Source organism: Canis aureus, chromosome 16 (assembly GCF_053574225.1).
Source record: "Canis aureus isolate CA01 chromosome 16, VMU_Caureus_v.1.0, whole genome shotgun sequence".
Taxonomy (NCBI): Eukaryota; Metazoa; Chordata; class Mammalia; order Carnivora; family Canidae; genus Canis; species Canis aureus.
In genome coordinates, this window is record NC_135626.1 from 38,218,282 (window position 1) to 38,237,049 (window position 18,768).

Genomic DNA, 18,768 nt, shown 5'->3' on the forward strand with positions numbered 1-18,768 from the left:
TTATCAGTTACTCTTTTTTTTTTTTTTTTTCTAAAGTAGGCTCCACACCCAGGATGGAGCCCAAACAGGCCATGAAATCATGACCCTGACATCAAGACCTGAGCTGAGGTCAGGAGTTGAACACTTAACTTAGCCACCCTGGTGCCCCTATTATTATTATTATTATTATTATTATTATTATTATTATTATTATTATATTTTTTAATATATTTTCTTAAGATTTTATTTATTTATTCAGATATATATATAGAGAGAGAGAGGCAGAGACACAGGCAGAGGGAGAAGCAGGCTCCATGCTGGGAGCCCGACGCGGGACTCGATCCCAGGACTCCAGGATCATGCCCTGGGCCAAAGGCAGGCGCCAAACCGCTGAGCCACCCAGGGATCCCCCTATTATTTTTTAAAGTAAGCTCTATGACCAATGTGGGGCTTGAACTCAAGACACCAAGATCAAGAGTCACATGTTCTACTGACTGAGCCAGCCTGGCATCAATTAGTTACCAGCTTAAAAAATATAATAGCTCTGCATTGAGCATCTTTGTTCATAAATCTTTGCATTTTGATTTCATTCTTTTTTTTTTTTTAAGATTTTATTTATTTATTCATGAGAGAGACATAGGCAGAGGGAGAAGCAGTCTCCATGCAGGAAGCCTGATGTGGGACTTGATCTCGGGACTCTGGGATCACACCCTGAGCCAAAGGCAGATGCTCAACCACTGAGCCACCCAGGCATTTTGGTTTCTTTCTTTCTTTCTTTCTTTCTTTCTTTCTTTCTTTCTTTCTTTCTTTCTTTTCTTTCTTTTCTTTCTTTCTTTCTTTCTTTCTTTCTTTCTTTCTTTCTTTCTTTCTTTCTTTCTTCTTTCTTCTTTCTTTCTTTCTTTCCCTCCCTCTCTCTCTCTTTCTTTCCTTCCTTCCTTCCTTCCTTCCTTGTTTATTTCTTAATGTAGTTTCTTAGAAGTAGAATTATTTGGTTAAAAGGATTTTTATATTTAATGTTAGATTGCTTTTAAGATAGTAATTATGTCCATCTGTGAGTACCATTCCACTTTATCCTAAAATTGAGTACATCTTTAAAAAAAATATATTTTATTTATCTATTTATTTGAGAGGGACAGTGAGAACACAACTAGTGAGATAGAGTGGAGGGACAGAGGGAGAGGGAGAAGCTGACTCTCTACTGAGCAAGGCGCATAATGCAGGGCTCAGTCCCAGGACCCTGGGATCATGACCTGAGCCAAAGGCAGATGCTTAACCGACTGACCCACCCACGCACCTTTAAGGTTCAGTACATCTTTTTTAAGATTGTCATTTTGATAGATAAAGTATGACATTATTTTGGATTGCATTCTTTGTTACTTTTGAGTTCTTTTCCATGTTTGCCAGTTTTACTTATTTTCTTTGTGTTTTTGTGTCCTTTGCTTCTATCTTTTGCAGTTTTGAGGTTTTTCTTGTTAATTTATATGAGCTCTTAGCTAAATCTAAGGTACTCCATTATGCAATGGCCCTTAACTTTGGGGTGTTAGGGACTTCTTTAAACATCTTATGGATCTATGCTTTAAAAAAATAAGTTCAAAATGTTGCGTATTGTGTGTTTAAAATGTTACATTGCGGGCAGCCCCGGTGGCGCAGCGGTTTGGCGCCGCCTGCAGCCCAGGGCGTGATCCTGGAGACCCTGGATCGAGTCCCATGTTGGGCTCTCTGCATGAAGCCTGCTTCTCCCTCTGCCTGTGACTCTGTCTCTATGAATAAATAAATAAAATATTAAAAAAAAAAAATGTTACATTGCCATTTCAGGGAGTTCAAGGAATCCTTGAAGCATACTCTCTAAATTAAGAATCCTTGCCTTTATGTTGATAGGAGACAGAATTCTAGACTGGAGAGAGAATTGTCTAACATAGGTCTAGTATTGCTTATGTTACAATATTTGCTTTTGTCATACACCTTGTCGAGGTGGAAAGATAGCATGGATTTCAAGCCTTTCACAATTCTCTTAGCATAGTTACGTTTTATCTACTTCTAAATCTGGGGAGTTTCTTTAGATGGTTCACCTTTCTTTCAATTCTTAAATACTATGAATTTCACCAATAATTTATACTAATTTGCCAACTGACTTAGATTGTAAAAGAATAGTAATACAACTTGATCAGAGCAGTTGTTCTCCTTAAGAAGTAAATAGTCCAAAGAGCATTGGGTTAAGAGTGAGAAGATTAATTAAAATAGTTCTGTTATTTATTATTAGAAAGGGCAAGTTCTTCAAGTACTCTGAGTTTTAGCTTCCTCGTCTATAAAATTAAGCAGTTGTTTAAGAAAGCCTTATGGCCCACTTCAAAATTACATTAAAATCTGAGGCATGATCATTTCAGCATCCTTTTCCTCTTGTTTTTAATTTTTTTCTTTCATTTTTATATAGGTGCCTTTTACCTTGTATTTGAATATATGGACCATGACTTAATGGGACTGCTAGAATCTGGTTTGGTGCACTTTTCTGAGGACCATATCAAGTCGTTCATGAAACAGCTAATGGAAGGATTGGATTACTGTCACAAAAAGAATTTCCTGCATCGGGATATTAAGTGTTCTAACATTTTGCTGAACAACAGGTAACATAGTAACCAAATGAGGTTAAGCATTTTCTTTCTCTCTTCTGACCCAGTTAGTTTCAGCTATTTAATTGAAGTTACAGGTAGACCCAATGATGCAGTTTTTTGTATTTACATATATCTGATATTTGTCCTGTGGGAACAGCTTATGATGGGGTACTCTGATGCACAGATTCTTCAGTCTCTGTGTTGGTAAGGAATTAACAGAGGTAGAAAATGTAAAGGTATTTTATTTTATTTTATTTTTTATTTTTTAATTTATTTTTCTAAGATTTTATTTATTCACGAGAGACACAGAGGCAGAGGGAGAAGCAGGCTCCAGGTAGGGAGCCCAATGTAGGACTTGATCCTGGGACTCTAGGATCACACCCTGAGACAAAAGCAGAAGCTCAATCACTGAGCCACCCAGGTGTCCCTGTAAAGATTTTTTAACTGCAAACATTTTAGGGAATCACATCCCACAGGAATATTCATAGAGTTTTTTGCCATAGTTGGTAAATATTATTGTGGTCCTTGATAAATTAAAACACACATTGAATTCTAAGTGAAATTCTCACTTGTTTCGTGGGGAGAAACATGCCTGCTCTTACAGCTGCTCTTGAGAATTTGATAAAGTTATCAAATTTCAGAGTAAACACAGGTGTAGCTGGTGGTTGACCTTTCTGCCAAGCATTTACTCCCTGTTTTTGTTTTTGTTTTTTTTTTTCTCCCTGGTTTTGATAGTGTAAACAGACGAGTTTGGTGATGAGCAGTGTTAAATCTTCAGAAGTTTTTAACTACTTTCTTCTTCTCTGGCTGTTTACCTAAACTACATTGGTGATATCAAGTGTATTATGTACACTAGTCTTTGGTAAATAGCCCTACCTGTTGAGGAATAAAAAGAAAGTCTTATGCGATTAAAGTCCTACCAGTATTTGGTTCTTTAGGTAACTAGGCTGTTTATAGCCGTCTTTGTCTGATTCACCCATTGTTTTGTACATTTCTGTTCAGTTAATTTAACAAATACTATCTAGATAGAGCTATAGAATGATTATGACATTTTTCCGTCTTTGTAGAGTGAGGTAGCCAGCCATCCAGAGTTGCCCAGGGACTATCCTGGTTTTATTTATTTTAAGTGGCTTTTGTGTGTGTGTGTGTGTGCTTTGTTTTGTTTTGTGTTTTGAGGAAGAGCAAGCAGGGAGGGGAAGGGGCAGAGAGAGACTCCATGCCCAGCGCTGAGCCCAATACAGGGCTCAATCTCACACACTGAGATCATGACCCAAGCTGAAATCAAGAGTTAGACACTTAGTTAATTGAGTAGCCACCCAGGTGCCCCCAAAGATTTTTTATTTTATTTTGTTTTGTTTTGTTTTAATTTTAATTTATTTTATTTTATTTTTTTTTTTTAAAGATTTTATTTATTTATTCATGAGAGACACAGAGAGCGAGAGGCAGAGACACAGGCAGAGGGAGAAGCAGGCTCCATGCAGGGAGCCCGACGTGAGCCTCAATCCCGGGTCTCCAGGATCATGCCCTGGGCCAAAGTCAGGCGCTAAACCGCTGAGCCACCCAGGGATCCCCAGATTTTTTATTTTAACTAATCTCTACAACCATTGTGAGGCTCAAACCCAAGAGTTGGCATGGTCTACCAACTGAGCCAACCAGGAAGGTGTCCTTGTCCTGGTTTTAGCACTGAAAGTCCCACATGGGATAGTTGGTCACTAGAAAGCTGAGTTTAATAGGGCAAACAAACAAATCACTCAACCCAGTAAATATTTATTAAACACTAGCCCCGACACCACTTTTTAAGTATTCTGTACCCCCATCGTGGGGCCCAAACTCACAACCCTAAGATTGACAGTTGCATGCTCTATCCACTGAGCCAGTAAGTGCCCCTAAGCTCCCCCTGGCCTCCTGCCTTTCTTCCCTTCCCCCCCCTTGAATCTGGGAGCATCTGAGAAGATGCAGTTTTGATGAATGGATAAGAATTTATCAGAAAGACTGACAACAGAGGGTTAAATTTCTAAGCAAAAGAAATTACTGGGCAAAAGCACATAAATATACAAATTAACATGTTATATTGGGGAAAACGTAAACAGGTCAGTATTAGCTGGGCAAGAAGAATGAAGCATAAAATGATGAGACTGGGCAGCCAATTTAAGGATCTTGTATATCTTGCTAAGGAGCTTACACTATCTATTGATGATAGCCATTGAATGGCGCTAATTTGATTAATTTTTTGTTTTTAAATTATATAGTTGGGGCACCTGGATGACTCAGTTGGTTCAATGTCCAACTTTTGATTTCAACTCATTTCATGATCTCAGGGTCATGAGATTGAGCCCTGCATCTGGCTCTGTGCTCCGTGTGGAGTCAGCTTGAGATTCTCTCTCCCTCTGCACCCCACCCCCCACCCCACTCTCAACAAAAATAAAAAAATAAAAAATAATTTATACAGTTAATTTGGTAATATTTTAAGTTACACAGTTAATGCATTTTAAATTATAGGATGTATCTAATTATATGTATTTTATACTTAAATAGTTTTGTTGAGACAGGACATTATGTTAAAAGTTATTCTTGTCACTGTTTAAAGATTATTCTTGTCGCTGTCTCTGTTATCCACAATTTTTGTTAAAGCTGGGCTTGGTTAATCTACATCCATAGTAATAATGCTTCAAGAACTTAATAATGGCTATCTGCTTAAAGGTTTCTGGACTAGAGCATATACTTTATTTGGATCATTTTGCTTCCCCAAGGAGGATGTCTCAGACCAGGGAATAACTGCAATCCTACTTGGTGTCCTTTTTGGCGGGTCAGGCCACTCCCTGTCTCTGACTTCCCATATTCAGGAAGCTGATGAGGTTCTAGACTAAACTGAACTTCCTCCTCAGGTTGCTAAGCAGGATTCAGGAGTCTTATGATCTAATCTGATCCATCCAGCCACTGCTCTTGCCTATTTAGCTCTGTCTACACAGAGAATACTGGGTGAGATGGCCTGGAGAAATGGTAAGGATACCTCAGCTGGACAAGGAAGCAAAAGCAGTTGAGTAGAGAGGGAGGAGAGCAGGGCTGGGCTCCCTGATATTCATTATATCTTCATTACATAAATATAAATGAGACCAAGTCATTTTAAATGGTGGAGAGACACAATTAGTCTTCTCTTTTAGAAAAATCACTAAATGTCACTCTAATAGGTTGTAGACTAGAGGCAGGGAAACCTATTACTACCATAAGAAATTGCCAGTGCTTAAACTAACCAAGGCATTACTAGTAGAGATGGACAGGATCAACTTGTGAATCAGTAGACTTTGGTGAGTGAATGAATGGTAGAGAATGAATGAAAGTACTTTCAGATAACTCACAGATTTCCTTGTTTGTTTGTTTTTTTGTTTTGTTTTTAAGATTTCATTTATTCATGAGAGACACAGAGAGAGGCAGAGACATAGGCAGAAGGAGGAAAAGCAGGCTCCATGCAGGAGCCTGATGTGGGACTTGATCCCGGAACTCCAGGATCATTTCCTGAGCTGAAGGCAGACGCTCAACCGCTGAGCCACCCAGGCGTCCCTCACAGATTTCCTACTTAAAAACTAACTAGCAGGCAGCCCCGGTGGCGCAGCAGTTTGGCGCCGCCTGCAGCCTGGGGTGTGATCCTGGAGACCAGGGATCAAGTCCCACATTGGGCTCCCTGCATGGAGCCTGCTTCTCCCTCTGCCTGTGTCTCTGCCTCTCTCTCTCTCTATGAATAAATAAATGAAATCTTAAAAAAAAATTATAAAAAAAAACTAGCTGGGTAACATAATGGTCAATATAGGTAATATAAAAGGAAAAGCAGGATAGGCAAGTGAAGAATAAATCCCTTTTGGGTATGGCTATTGCATATCCAAGGTAGTGATTTTTTTTTTTTTTTTTTTTTTTTTTGTTCAAGGTAGTGATATTTAATAGGCATGTGGTCACATTGAAGTTCCAAACTAGCAGTATAGTTTAGGAGTTACCAAGCAGAGAAAAGGTGTCAGAAGATGGAACTCAAGGGAATGGTCAGAAAGATACAGAGAAAATAGGAAAATATCATGACTAAAATAGGCGGATTTAGGGGTACCTGCATGGCTCAGTCAGTTGAGTGTCTTAACTCTTGGTTTTGGCTCAGGTCATGATCTCAGGCTCCCGAGATGGAAGCCTAGTTCTCCACTTCATTGCAGAGTCAGCTTGAGATTCTCACCCTCTCTGCCCCTCCCTCTGCTCACACTCCCTCTCTCTAAATGAAGAAATTATTTTTTTTTAAAGATTTTATTTATTTATTCATAACAGACACACAGAGAGAGGCAAAGACATAGGCAGGGAGAAGCAGGCTCTTCAAAGGGAGCCTGATCCAGGACTCGATCCTTGGACTGGGATCATGCCCTGAGCCAAAGGCAGACACTCAAATTGCTGAGCTACCCAGGCGTCCCTGAAGAAATAATATCTTAAAAAATAAAAAATAAAAAAGGTTTAAAAATGGTCATAGATGTCAGGTGATGCAGACAGATTATGAGATGTGAGAAGGAATCTGAAAATTAAAAGGTCAGCATTGACAGGGCATGACAAGTTGTTGGGTAGCACAGTTAATGGGAAGGTGGTGGTAGGTGTGTCTTTAATTTTTTTTTTTTATTTAAGGACACAGAAGTTTGAGTATATTTAAAAACTAAGGGACAAGAAAATCAATAGGGAGAAGTTGAAGATTCAAAAAAGTATAAAATAATTTAAAGGACAGGCAGCCTGGGTGGCTCAGCGGTTTAGTGCTGCCTTCAGCCCAGGGCATGATCCTGGAGACCCAGGATCGAGTCCCATGTCCAGCTCCCTGCATGAAGCCTGCTTCTCCCTCTGCTGTGCCTGCCTTGTTCTTTCTCCGTCTCTCATGAATAAATAAATAAAATCTTAAAAAAAATATTTAAAAAACCAAAATAATTTAAAGGAGCAAGGTTCTAGAGGAGATGGAATCAAGGCCACAGGTGGTTGTGGCCACAATTATAAATATTGATTATCCTTGAACAAGAGAGATTGACACTCTTTTTCTGTAATTGAAAGAAGAAAGGAAGATTATAGGTGCAATTAAGGTTATATAGGTAAAAGGGTGTTAATAAGTAGCTTCCACCTGATGATTTTTTTTAAACTTTTTTTTTTTTTTTTTTAATTTGAGAGAGAGAGGGAGACAGAGCACAAGTGGGGAAGAGAGGGAAAAAACAGCAGGGAGCCTGACATGGGGCTCGATTCCAGGACCCTGGGATCATAACCTGAGCCGAAGGCAGACACTTTACTGACTGAGCCACTCAGGCACCCCATGATTTCTTTTTTCAATGAAGAAGGTCATTTACTGAGAGGTGAGAGAGTGGATTAGAAAATTTGCTCAGTGCTTGGTGATGTTGAGGTCTGGCCTAATTTTCCATAACTGCGTATTTGTTGCCATTTTAACTTTCAGTCCTATGTGCCTTCATTCTTGGATCTTCACAAATTCTCAGAGTAAGGATGCTGAAAATTTGAGGATTGATTTATGTCTCATTATAGGGCTCAAGTCAGCTAGTCCTTTCCTTTTTCCTTTTCTTAGAATTAGTTTGTAAATTGAAGTTAAAAATGTAATGGGGCAAGTAGATAAGGTGCCCATAATCTTTACTAGGAATGATAAGGGTAGATTTAAAGTAAAATTTTGTTGCCAGTACTTACTTTGTTTTAATATTCTGTCCCATTGCTCATAGTTTGAGGAGCACCTCCTAGCATAGCCGCTTTTCTCTACTATCTCACTTTTCTGTCTGATCTCAGCTATCAGGTACGAGAGCTATCCCCAGTATCTTCAAAAAGAGTGAGTAGGCTTTTCATTCCCCAAGAAGTAATGAAAACGGTAAATGTAAATGAAATAGGCTACTTAAGAATTTAGATAAAAATGATTAATCTAAAATAGTTAATAGTTTAAAAAGTTTTCTGACATGTTATAGTTTATTAAAATATTACTTGACATCACCGTCAAGGATAGAATACTTAAAGAGCGAAACTTGGGTGTAATCCCTTTAAGGTAGTGGTTCTCACAAGTATGGTTCTCAGACCAACAGCATTGGCATAATCTATAGGCTTGTTAGAAATGCAACTTCAGAGGGATTCCTGGGTGGCTCAGTGGTTGAGTTTCTGCCTTTGGCTCATGGTGTGGTCCTGAGTTCAGGTATCGAGTCCCACATGGGGCTCCCTGAGAGGAGCCTACTTTTCCCTCAGTCTAATGTCTCTGCCTCTCTCTGTGTCTCTTATGAATAAATAAAATCTTAAAAGAGAAAATAAAATAAATACAAGTTCAGGGATGCCTGGGTGGCTCAGTCAATTAAGGATCCCACTCTTAATATTAGCTCAGGTTTTGATCTCACAGTCATGAGTTCAGTCCCTGTCTTGGGCTCCATGTGGGACATGGAGCCTACTTAAAGAAAAGAAATGCAAGTTCATGATCCATGACCTACTAAATTTCATCTCTAGGAATGAGGCCCAAGAAACTTTTAGTAAACTTTCCAAGTGATTCTTTTTCATATAAAGTTTGAGAACCCATCTAAGATCATGGTTGTATATCTTTATGGTATAGGAAGTGAGGGCCATATGTTGGTAAAAGGGACCTCATTCATCTTAAAAATCGTGTGCTCAGTTCAAAGCCCTGTTCCCTGTTTGAAAAGTCTGCTATGCCATGGTATTGTTGTGGTTTACTTTTTTTTTGTGTGTGTGTGTGTGGTTTACTTTTTATTATGAAAAATTAAGTTAAATTGTAAGAAAAATTTAGACACTAATGTAATTAATACATATGCAGTTAACATTTTACTATATATTTTTAATTTTTCTGCTTGAGTTATTTATTTATTTTTTAGATTATTTATTTATTTATTCATTAGAGACACACAGAGAGAGGCAGAGGGAGAAGCAGGCTTCTCTCAGGAGCCCGATGTGGGACTTGATCCCAGAACTCTGGGATCATACCCTGAGCTGAAGGCAGACATTCAACTGCTGAGCCACCCAGGCATCCCTGCTTGAGTTATTTTAAAGTAAATTACACAGGACGCCTGGGTGGCTCAGTAGGTTAAGCATCTGCCTTTGCCTCAGGTTATGATCCCAGGCTGGGATCGAGCTCCACATCAGGCTCCTTGCTCAAAGGGAGCCTTTTTCTGCAACTCTGCTTGTTGCTTTCCGTGCTTGTGTCCGTCCACTCTCTCCCTTTCCCTCTCTCTCTTTGCCAAATAAATAAGTAAATAAACTCTTTATTAAAAATGAATAAATTACTGACATCATTACGTTTAGCCGTAAATGCTCAAGATTATTACCTATTACCTTCTAACAATTCATACTTTTATATATATATATTTTTTACTTTTATATTTTTTCACTTGTGTTATAAGTCTTTTGTATAGCTAGTCTGTTCAAACCACTATTAAACAAAGTTTATGAACTGGATTTGATTTTTAGGCTTCTTAAATCTCTCTTAATCTAGAACAGTTTATTCCTTTTTTCCCCCAATAACAAGTATTTAATCTAGCAGGTTTTAGTGACTGTTGTTTGCCAAGAAATAATAAATATTTAGTTAAGGAGTCAAATCAAAAAACACCAAGAAAAAGAAAACCATAAGACTTTGTAATCCAAAGTAGTCAAAAGAGGCTTAATCTGGGAGAGTAACCATTAAGAACAGAACTAAGCATAGGTTAAAATTCGCATTTGTAATTCAGAGTTTTGTGATTTTGTTTAACTCGTAAATTCATGGATTGCTGTGTAGGTATAATTATGAAGCCACTGCTGTTATTTTTATAAAAATATTTTTTTGTTTGTTTTACAGTGGGCAAATCAAACTAGCAGATTTTGGACTTGCTCGGCTCTATAACTCTGAAGAGAGGTGAGGCATTCATCAAAATTACATGTGGGGGAAAAAGGAAAGAATTCTTTCTATTCTTGGATAATCTAGTATTCTATAAATTGTAATAATTTTCAGACTTTCCTAATTTTTTTTTGAGATTTTATTTATTTATTCATAAGAGACACAGAGAGAGAGAGAGAGGCAGAAACATAGGCAGAGGGAGAAGCAGGCTCCATGCAGGAAGCCCAATGTGGGACTCGATCCCAGAACCCTGGGGATCATGCCCCGACCAAAGGCAGATGCTTAACCCCTGAGCCACCCAGGTGTCCCAGAGTTTCCTAATTTTCTAAATGTGTTAATTCTATCTAAATTCTTGAATCAGCCTTAGACGGAGTTAAATCAACCCAGATTGGTATGCAAGTTATTTTTTCATCTCCTACTTCTGTCCAGTTTACTTTTGAACTGTTAGATTGCTATGTAGCTATTTTGACAATCCCATTTTCTTTCTTTCTTTTTTTTTTTTTTTTTTTTGACAACCCCATTTTCAGTTGGCTACGATTTTTAATTTTACAAGGTTTTTTTTTTTTTTTTTGGATCAGAAGCCATTTATGTCATGGTTAATGTTTTACATTTCAGTCGCCCTTACACAAACAAAGTCATCACTCTGTGGTACCGACCTCCAGAACTTCTGCTTGGAGAGGAGCGTTACACACCAGCCATTGACGTTTGGAGCTGTGGGTAAGCCTCTCTGAGCTTTTTCTTTTGATTGTAATTCACATGTTGAACATGTATCTGTTTTCTCTCTGCATGGCTTTTTGTAGCTTTTCTTTAGGTTCAAAAGAATGGGGATAAACTTTTAGCCAGAATTCAAAGAAATCTGTTGAATATCTCCTAATATCAGAGACATACTTTTTTAAAAAACATTTCCTTGAATGCCTTTTTTCTTTTAACTTTTTTTTTAAAATTTAACTTAGTTTGAATTGGGATCCAAATACATTCAAATAGGGTACATAGATTACAATTGATTATCTCAAGTCCTTTTTTTTTTAAGATATTTATTCATTTATTTATTTATTTGAGAGTGGAGGGTGAAAGAGCATGAGGACAGGGGAGGAGCAGAGAGAGAAGGAGAAGCAGACTCCCCACTAAGCAGGGAGCCCAATGTGGAGCTTGATCCCAGGACCCCAAAATCACAACCCGAGCCAAAGGCAAGCACTTAGCAACTGAGCCACCCAGGTACCCCTTAAGTCTTCTAATTATAGCTTCTCCCTCCGTCTTTCTTGGGTTCCTCTCCCCACCTTATAATTTCCTTAGAAGAAACTGGATCATTTGTCATATAGTTTCCTCAGTCTGAATTTTGCTGATTGCATCCTCACTGTGTTTTTTGTTGTTTTTCAATGTTTTAGCATGGTTCTCTATCCCTTTTATTTCCTATAAGTTGTAGGTGAATTCAAGTGTGATTTCCAATCGCCTACTGAGCCCGAAACTACTTTACAGGTGGTTTTGAGTACTTCTGGAAGATTATTGCCAATGATACATCAAGTTTGGGGGTTTGAGGCAGTGGGACTGCCCAGAGTATAGCCAATAACCGGATACATCATCTGTAGGGAATTTAAAAGGAGTAAAATAGTATCTTATAATCTGCCTTTTTTTTTTTTTTTTTTAAAGATTTTATTTATTTATTCATGATAGACACAGAGAGAGAGAGGCAGAGACACAGGCAGAGAGAGAAGCAGGCTCCATGCACCGGGAGCCTGACGCGGGATTCGATCCCAGGTCTCCAGGATCGCGCCCTGGGTCAAAGGCAGGCGCTAAACCGCTGCGCCACCCAGGGATCCCTAATCTGCCTTTTAATAAAGGCATTATACAGGCGATTCTAAACAATGTTTGATAAAATATTCATCCCTAACAGATTTACACACATACACACACCCCACTTTACATAATATATAATTATCAATATTTGAAATGTTATTAGCCGTATTAATGATCTACCTTCATCAATCCATTTGTGGTGGCTTTGTGATGATGATGATATATTATTCCTTCCTGGATAAAGATAACATCTATTTTACTAACCTTACATACAAGTCATAGGAAAAAAGCAGAGAGCTTTAATTCTTTCATTTTATTTACCAGTTTTGAAGATAATGAGGTTTCCTAGTATCCTTCAAAGGTGACTAAAGAGAGGGTTTGGGGTTTTTGTTTTGTTTTATTTTGCTTTGTTTTTTAGTTTCATTATGAACTTGTAGATTTAAACTTTTTTTTTTTTTAACATCCATCTATTTGGAGAGAGAGAGAGAGTGTGTGTGTGTGTGTGTGTGTGTGCAGTGGGGGGTGGGGCAGAGGGAGAGGGAGAGAGAATCCCAAACAGACTCCCCACTGAGTGTGGAGCTTTATGTAGGGCTCAGTCTCACAATTCTGGGACCATAATCTGCCAGAATCAAGAGTCAGGTACTCAGCTGACTGAGCCACCCAAGTGCCCCAACATTTTTGATGTGTTTTAATCTGTTATGGTTATCATCTTATTCCTATTCACATTTTCCTGGTCTTAGGTCATTAGGAGTCTAGTGGGTCCTTCTGACACAACCGTAGTATTTGATAGCCTTCCTTGTTTTCTGGTTCCAAGCTCATCCTATTTTACTTCCTGTGCCAGACCTGGAATCAGTCACTCTCTAGAGTGTTAGTTTTTTTTTAGTGGAAAATTATATTTAGAGATCACAATTTGTGTTAGGAATATAGACATTTTGGGGGCGCCTGGGTAGCTCAGTGAGTTAAGCATCTGGCTCTTGATATCTGCCCAGGTCATGATCTCAAGGTTGTGAGATTGAGCCCTACAGCGGACTCCACATTCAGCGTGGGAGTCTGCTGGAGATTCTCTCTCTCTGTCTCTCCCTCTGCCCCTCCCTGCACTTGCACTAGAGCACGTGCTTTCTATCTCTCTCTCTCTCTCTCTTTCCCTCAAATAAATAAAATGTTTATTTTTAAATTTTTTTTAAATTTAAAAAAATTTTTAAGATTTAAAAAAGATTTTAGACATATTTTATTTTTTAAGATTTTATTTATTTATTTATTTATTTATTTGAGAAGGAGATGCAGACTCCCACTGAGTAGAAAGCCTGATGCAGGGCTTGATCCCAGGACCCTGAGATCATGACCTGAGCCAAAGGCAGACACTTAACCAACTGAGCCACCCAGCTGCCCCAGAAATAGATGTTTCAAATGGACCATGTTGTTTCTGATAGTGTATGATTTATGCATATGCACTCTGTCCTTGACCTGCATGCTTAAGAGTTCTGACATTTATTTATAAGTGGAGCATATCCTCCCCCCCCACCCCCCATTTTCTCCTATATTAATGTCAGTCTTTAAAAGGAGCACTGCAGGGGTTTTATTTCAAAATTCAAAAGGGTGATAGAGAAAGAGCATAATTTCTCTCCCAACTCAAATAAAGCTTTAGTTAAATTTTACTGACTCAAGCTGGGTGTGTTTGTGTTCTGGACTATTTGTTTTATCAGTATTAGCATTTAAATTGTCACAACTAGGCTCTAAAGTTAACGCCCCATTAAGATACACAGGGAAAGTTCATAGCTCTGTTGGTACTATTATTTCAATGTGTGCACCTGCCACCTCAGTGTAGTAGCAAGAGTGTTACATAATAATGTCTTCCCCACCAAAGAACTAGAAACTGAAATAAAAGAAAACACCAAAACATATCTTGGAAATTAAAATTATAGAAGATTAGACTTTAATTAAAGCCTAGTAACTTCATTGAAGTGAGATTTTGCTAGATGTTTGATGTGAGCTTACTATTTTGGTGATCCACAGAAGTCTCTCTGAAGGAGAAACTTGTAAGACGAGTACAACGAATTACACCCATATTCTGAAGCCTCACCTGGGTTAGATGTGACAACACTATTTGGAATTTGATTTAGTGGTTAATGTTGGAAACAGTTAAATTTTACTTCTAATTTTTTTAATTTTAAAGACTTACTTATTTTAGAGAGAGAGAGTAGAAGAAGGGGCATAAGGAGAGAAACTCAAGCAGACTCCATGGTGAGTATGGAGTCTTAATCCCACTATCCTGAGATCATGACCTCAGCCAAAATCCAGAGTCAGGCACATAACCAACTGAGCCACCAGGTACCCCTACTCAAAAAAGTTTGAGTGCATAGAAAGTAAGAATTTGTCATTTGAGGTTAACAAATGCTAATAACCTTGAAAACGAGATTTATTTTGCTTTCAAATTTAGTCAAGCTAAAGAATTTCAAAGCAAAACTGTACATACTGCTTTTGTGTGTATTTGAAAACCTAATTTCAAAGCACAGACTGGAAAAGAGATTCTTTGTCCATTTTCTTTTTCCACATTTCAAAAAATGAGATATTTTAGGAATACAAAAACGTATATTCATGTAGTCTTTTTCATTTGTTTTAAATTTATATTGATATGAGGGGATAGGTTAAATAGGTGAAGGAAATTAAGGAGTGCATTTATTTTGATAAGCACTGGGTGATATTTGGAACTGTTGAATTACTATTTGTTCACCTGAAACTACTGTAACACTGTATGTTTACTAACTGGAATTAAAATGAAAACTAAGTAGGTTGATTTTGATGTAATTTCAAATTGCAGAAAAGTTCCTAGAAAACTACAAAGAATTTTAGTATATAGCCTTTATCCAGATTTACTAAAATTTTTTTAACCTTTTGAGGTATATAATAACTGCATTTGTTCAAAATATACAATTTAAGTTTTGGCATACCGTATACACCAGTGAAACCATCACCACAACCAAGATAATGATAACTTCCAAAAGTTTCCATGTGTTCCTTTGTTATCTCTCCTGCCCACACTATCCCATCCCTAGCAACAACTGTTGTGCTTTCTTTCTTTTTTATTTTTTAAGATTTTATTTATTGGGCAACCCAGGTGGCTCAGCGGTTTGGTGCCGCCTTCAGCCCAGGGCCTATCCTGGAGACCCAGGATCGAGTCCCACATCAGGCTCCCTGCATGGAACCTGCTTCTCCCTCTGCCTGTGTCTCTGCCTCTCTCTCTCTCTCTCTCTCTCTCTCTTTCTCTCTCTCTCTCTGTCTCTCATTAATAAATAAATAAAATCTTAAAAAAAAAAGATTTTATTTATTCATGAAAGACACAGAGAGAGAGGCAGAGACATAAGCAGAGGGAGAACATGGTGCCCGATGTGGGACTCCATCCCAGACCCTGAGATCACAGCCTGAGCCGAAGGCAGACCCTCAACTGTTGAGTCAAGCAGGCATCCCTACTCTTGTGCTTTCTATCACTCTAGATTGATTTCCATTTCTAAAATTTTATGTAGATGGAATCATGCAGTATATGTTCTTTTTCCCTCTTGCATTTTTTACTCAGATATTTTGAGATTTATTCATGCTAGATTCACTAATTGTTAGCATCTTGCCACATTTGCTTTTATATTCATGTGTGTATGTGTGTGTATATGTATCCTACAACATAAAATCTATACATAGAATAAAATGCATGTGTGTGTATGCACACATTTTTTTTCTAGAACTATTTTAAAATAGTTGTATATCATGCTCTTTCCCCTCTTAATATTTAATGTATATTTTTATTTTAAGATTCTATTTATTTTTTTTTAGAGAGAGCACAAGTATGGGGAGAGGGGCCAGAGAGAGAGGGAGAAGCAGACTCCCTGCAGAGTAGAGAGCCTGTTGTGGGGCTTGACCCCAGGACCCTGGGATCATGACCTGACCCAAAGGTACCCGCTTAACCAACTGAGCCACCCAGGCACCCCTTAATGTACATTTCTTAAGAACAAAGATACTCTCGGGATGCCTGGGTGGCTCAGCGGTTGAGAGTCTGCCTTCAGCTCAGGTGTGATCCCAGGATCCAGGATCGAGTCCCACATTGGGCTTCTTGCAGGGAGCCTGCTTCTCCCTCTGCTTGTGTCTCTGCCTCTCTCTCTCATGAATAAATAAATAAAAACTTAAAGAAAAAAAGAACAAAGATACTTTCATATATAATTATAGTACCATCATCAAATTCAGGAAATTTAACATTGATACACTATCTTTTAAATAGGTTAGCTTACATTCCATTTTCTTAGTTTTTCAATACCCTGATGATGTCCTGGAAACAATACTTCACCTAACAGGAGATTCAATCTAGTATCATGTACTACATTTAGTTCTCATTTTTTTTTGTTTTGTTTTTTTTGAGGTTTATTTATTTATCTTAGAGAGAGTGTGCATGAGTGGGAGAGGGAGAGAGAGTCTCAAGTAGACCCTATGCTAAGCAAGCAGAGCCCAATGGAGGCCCAATCCCAGGACCCCAAGATCATGACCTGAGCTGAAACCCAAGAGTCTGATGTTTAACTGTGCTGCCCAGGTGCCCCTAGTTCTCATTCTTTACTCTGGAACAGTCCTTAACCTTTGTCTTTCATGACATTTACATTTTTGAAGGACAGACCAGCTATTGTATAGATTCAGGTTATGAAGTTTTAGGTGGAATATTCCATAAGTGTTTATGGTACAGCATTTATATTTACATGAACCCGGTTTCCCTCTTATTGATGATGTTAATTTTGGACACTTAGGTATAGGTGTTGTCTTTTTCCTCACTAAATAGTTACTAGTTTTCCTTTTGTAATTAAGTAATTTGTGGAGACATGTTTGGGGACTTTGTAAGTATATCAGTATTATTTTGGAAGGTATTTTCAAAATGAAAAAGGAGGGATCCCTGGGTGGCTCAGTGGTTTAGCTCCTGCCTTTGGCCTGGGGTGTGATCCTGGGGTCCCGGGATGGAGTCCCGCGTTGGGCTCCCTGCACGGAGCCTGCTTCTCCCTCTGCCTGTGTCTCTGCCTCTGTCTCTCTCCATGTTTCTCATGAATAAATAAATTAATAAAATCTTTTTTTAAAAAATGGGAAAGGTGTTTAAACATAAGGTATTTGAGGGGATCCCTGGGTGGCTCGGCGGTTTAGCGCCTGCCTTTGGCCCAGGGTCTGCTCCTGGAGTCCCAGGATCAAGTCCCACATCGGGCTCCTTGCGTGGAGCCTGCTTCTCCCTCTGCCTGTGTCTCTGCCTCTCTCTCTGTGTCTCTCATGAATAAATAAATAAAATCTTAAAAATAAATAAATTAAATAAATAAATAAACATAAGGTATTTGAAAGTCCTGTTGAAACTGATGTCTGATGACAGTAAACATTTCTTAACAAATACAGTGCTAAGAGGGCTGTAGTTTATTGTGTATTCTACAGAGCAAATAAATAGAAAAGCTAATCGCTTTACAGGAGCTGCTGAGCATCCTTATAAAATTGAAGTATAGGTTTTTAGTCTTCCTTAATTTATAATGGAATTGATGGAAAAGGACTCTGACTCATTTTTTCTGCTTATAGACTTTATAGGTGGCAAAAGTTTGATCTCCTGTCAAATCTAAACTCTATGCTGTCCATCTCACTGCAAGAAATATTTTCTTTTACAAAACTCAGACACTTAAAAAGTAAAACAAAAAACAACCAAAAAAATCCCACAAACCTCAGACACTGCAGTTTGGGGCTTATATACAAAAGTTTATTGAGACACAGGTTAGGCTCCAGGGATTTCTCTCCTGACCTCTTAATTTTACTCTTTGTAGATGCATCCTCGGGGAACTGTTCACAAAGAAGCCTATATTCCAAGCCAATCTGGAACTAGCTCAACTAGAACTGATCAGGTACAGTTATGCATGCACTCTGAGTGCCCAGGTGTAATAGGTGATCTCATCTTCTGATTTCTAATACTTTTCAGTAATTCTACTAAATGAGTTTATACTCTTCAGGTCCAAGTAAGTGTCTCAGTCAGATTTACCACATACTTTGCCACGGGCTCTATATGTAAAGAAGTTGTAGTCCCCTTTTTTAGGTCTTACTAAAGGTCTTAATTTTTAGGTCCCCCCCCCCCCCTTTTAGACTTTTGAAATCTTTGCATTTTTTAAATTGGTTCTTCATATAAAAAGCATGCCATTTTCAGTATGGCTGTTTCATTCCTCGGTTAGATTAAGATCAAATTTATTCAGCAAACATTTATTGAGCCTGTTCTAAAATTCCTTTCTTTGTTACTTTAGGATTCAGAGATATGTAAGATAGGTCCTTGTCTTCAGAGAGCTCAGTTTAGTAAGTGATACAGCATGTAAACAGATAATTATAAAATAGAACCTATATTAGAGGATCTGGGGAAAGCATGGGGTTGGGATAGAATTTGGGTTTTTTATCAATAAGAATAAAGGAAAGAATCCAACAGGCTAATGTAGGCTTTTTTAAAGGTGGCGTATAATTCATCATTTGTTATGCATTAACTTCAGTTTTCCAACA

At 38.2% G+C, this 18,768-nt stretch overlaps 1 protein-coding gene across 27 annotated transcripts in view; it reads left to right on the top strand.

Annotated features, from left to right (window-relative positions):
- The window catches only part of CDK12 (cyclin dependent kinase 12), a 79,591-nt gene that overhangs the window by 21,730 nt on the left and 39,093 nt on the right, over positions 1–18,768 (top strand). For all 27 annotated transcript variants that reach the window (XR_013354549.1, XR_013354561.1, XR_013354564.1 and 24 more), the window contains exons 6-9: positions 2,411–2,600; positions 10,405–10,461; positions 11,059–11,160; positions 18,054–18,131. Coding sequence is in view for 2 of the 27 variants with exons in the window: in XM_077853064.1 (XP_077709190.1) it covers positions 2,411–2,600; positions 10,405–10,461; positions 11,059–11,160; positions 18,054–18,131 (427 nt within the window). In the remaining 25 variants the exon portion in view is untranslated. The remainder of the gene's footprint in view (positions 1–2,410; positions 2,601–10,404; positions 10,462–11,058; positions 11,161–18,053; positions 18,132–18,768) is intronic.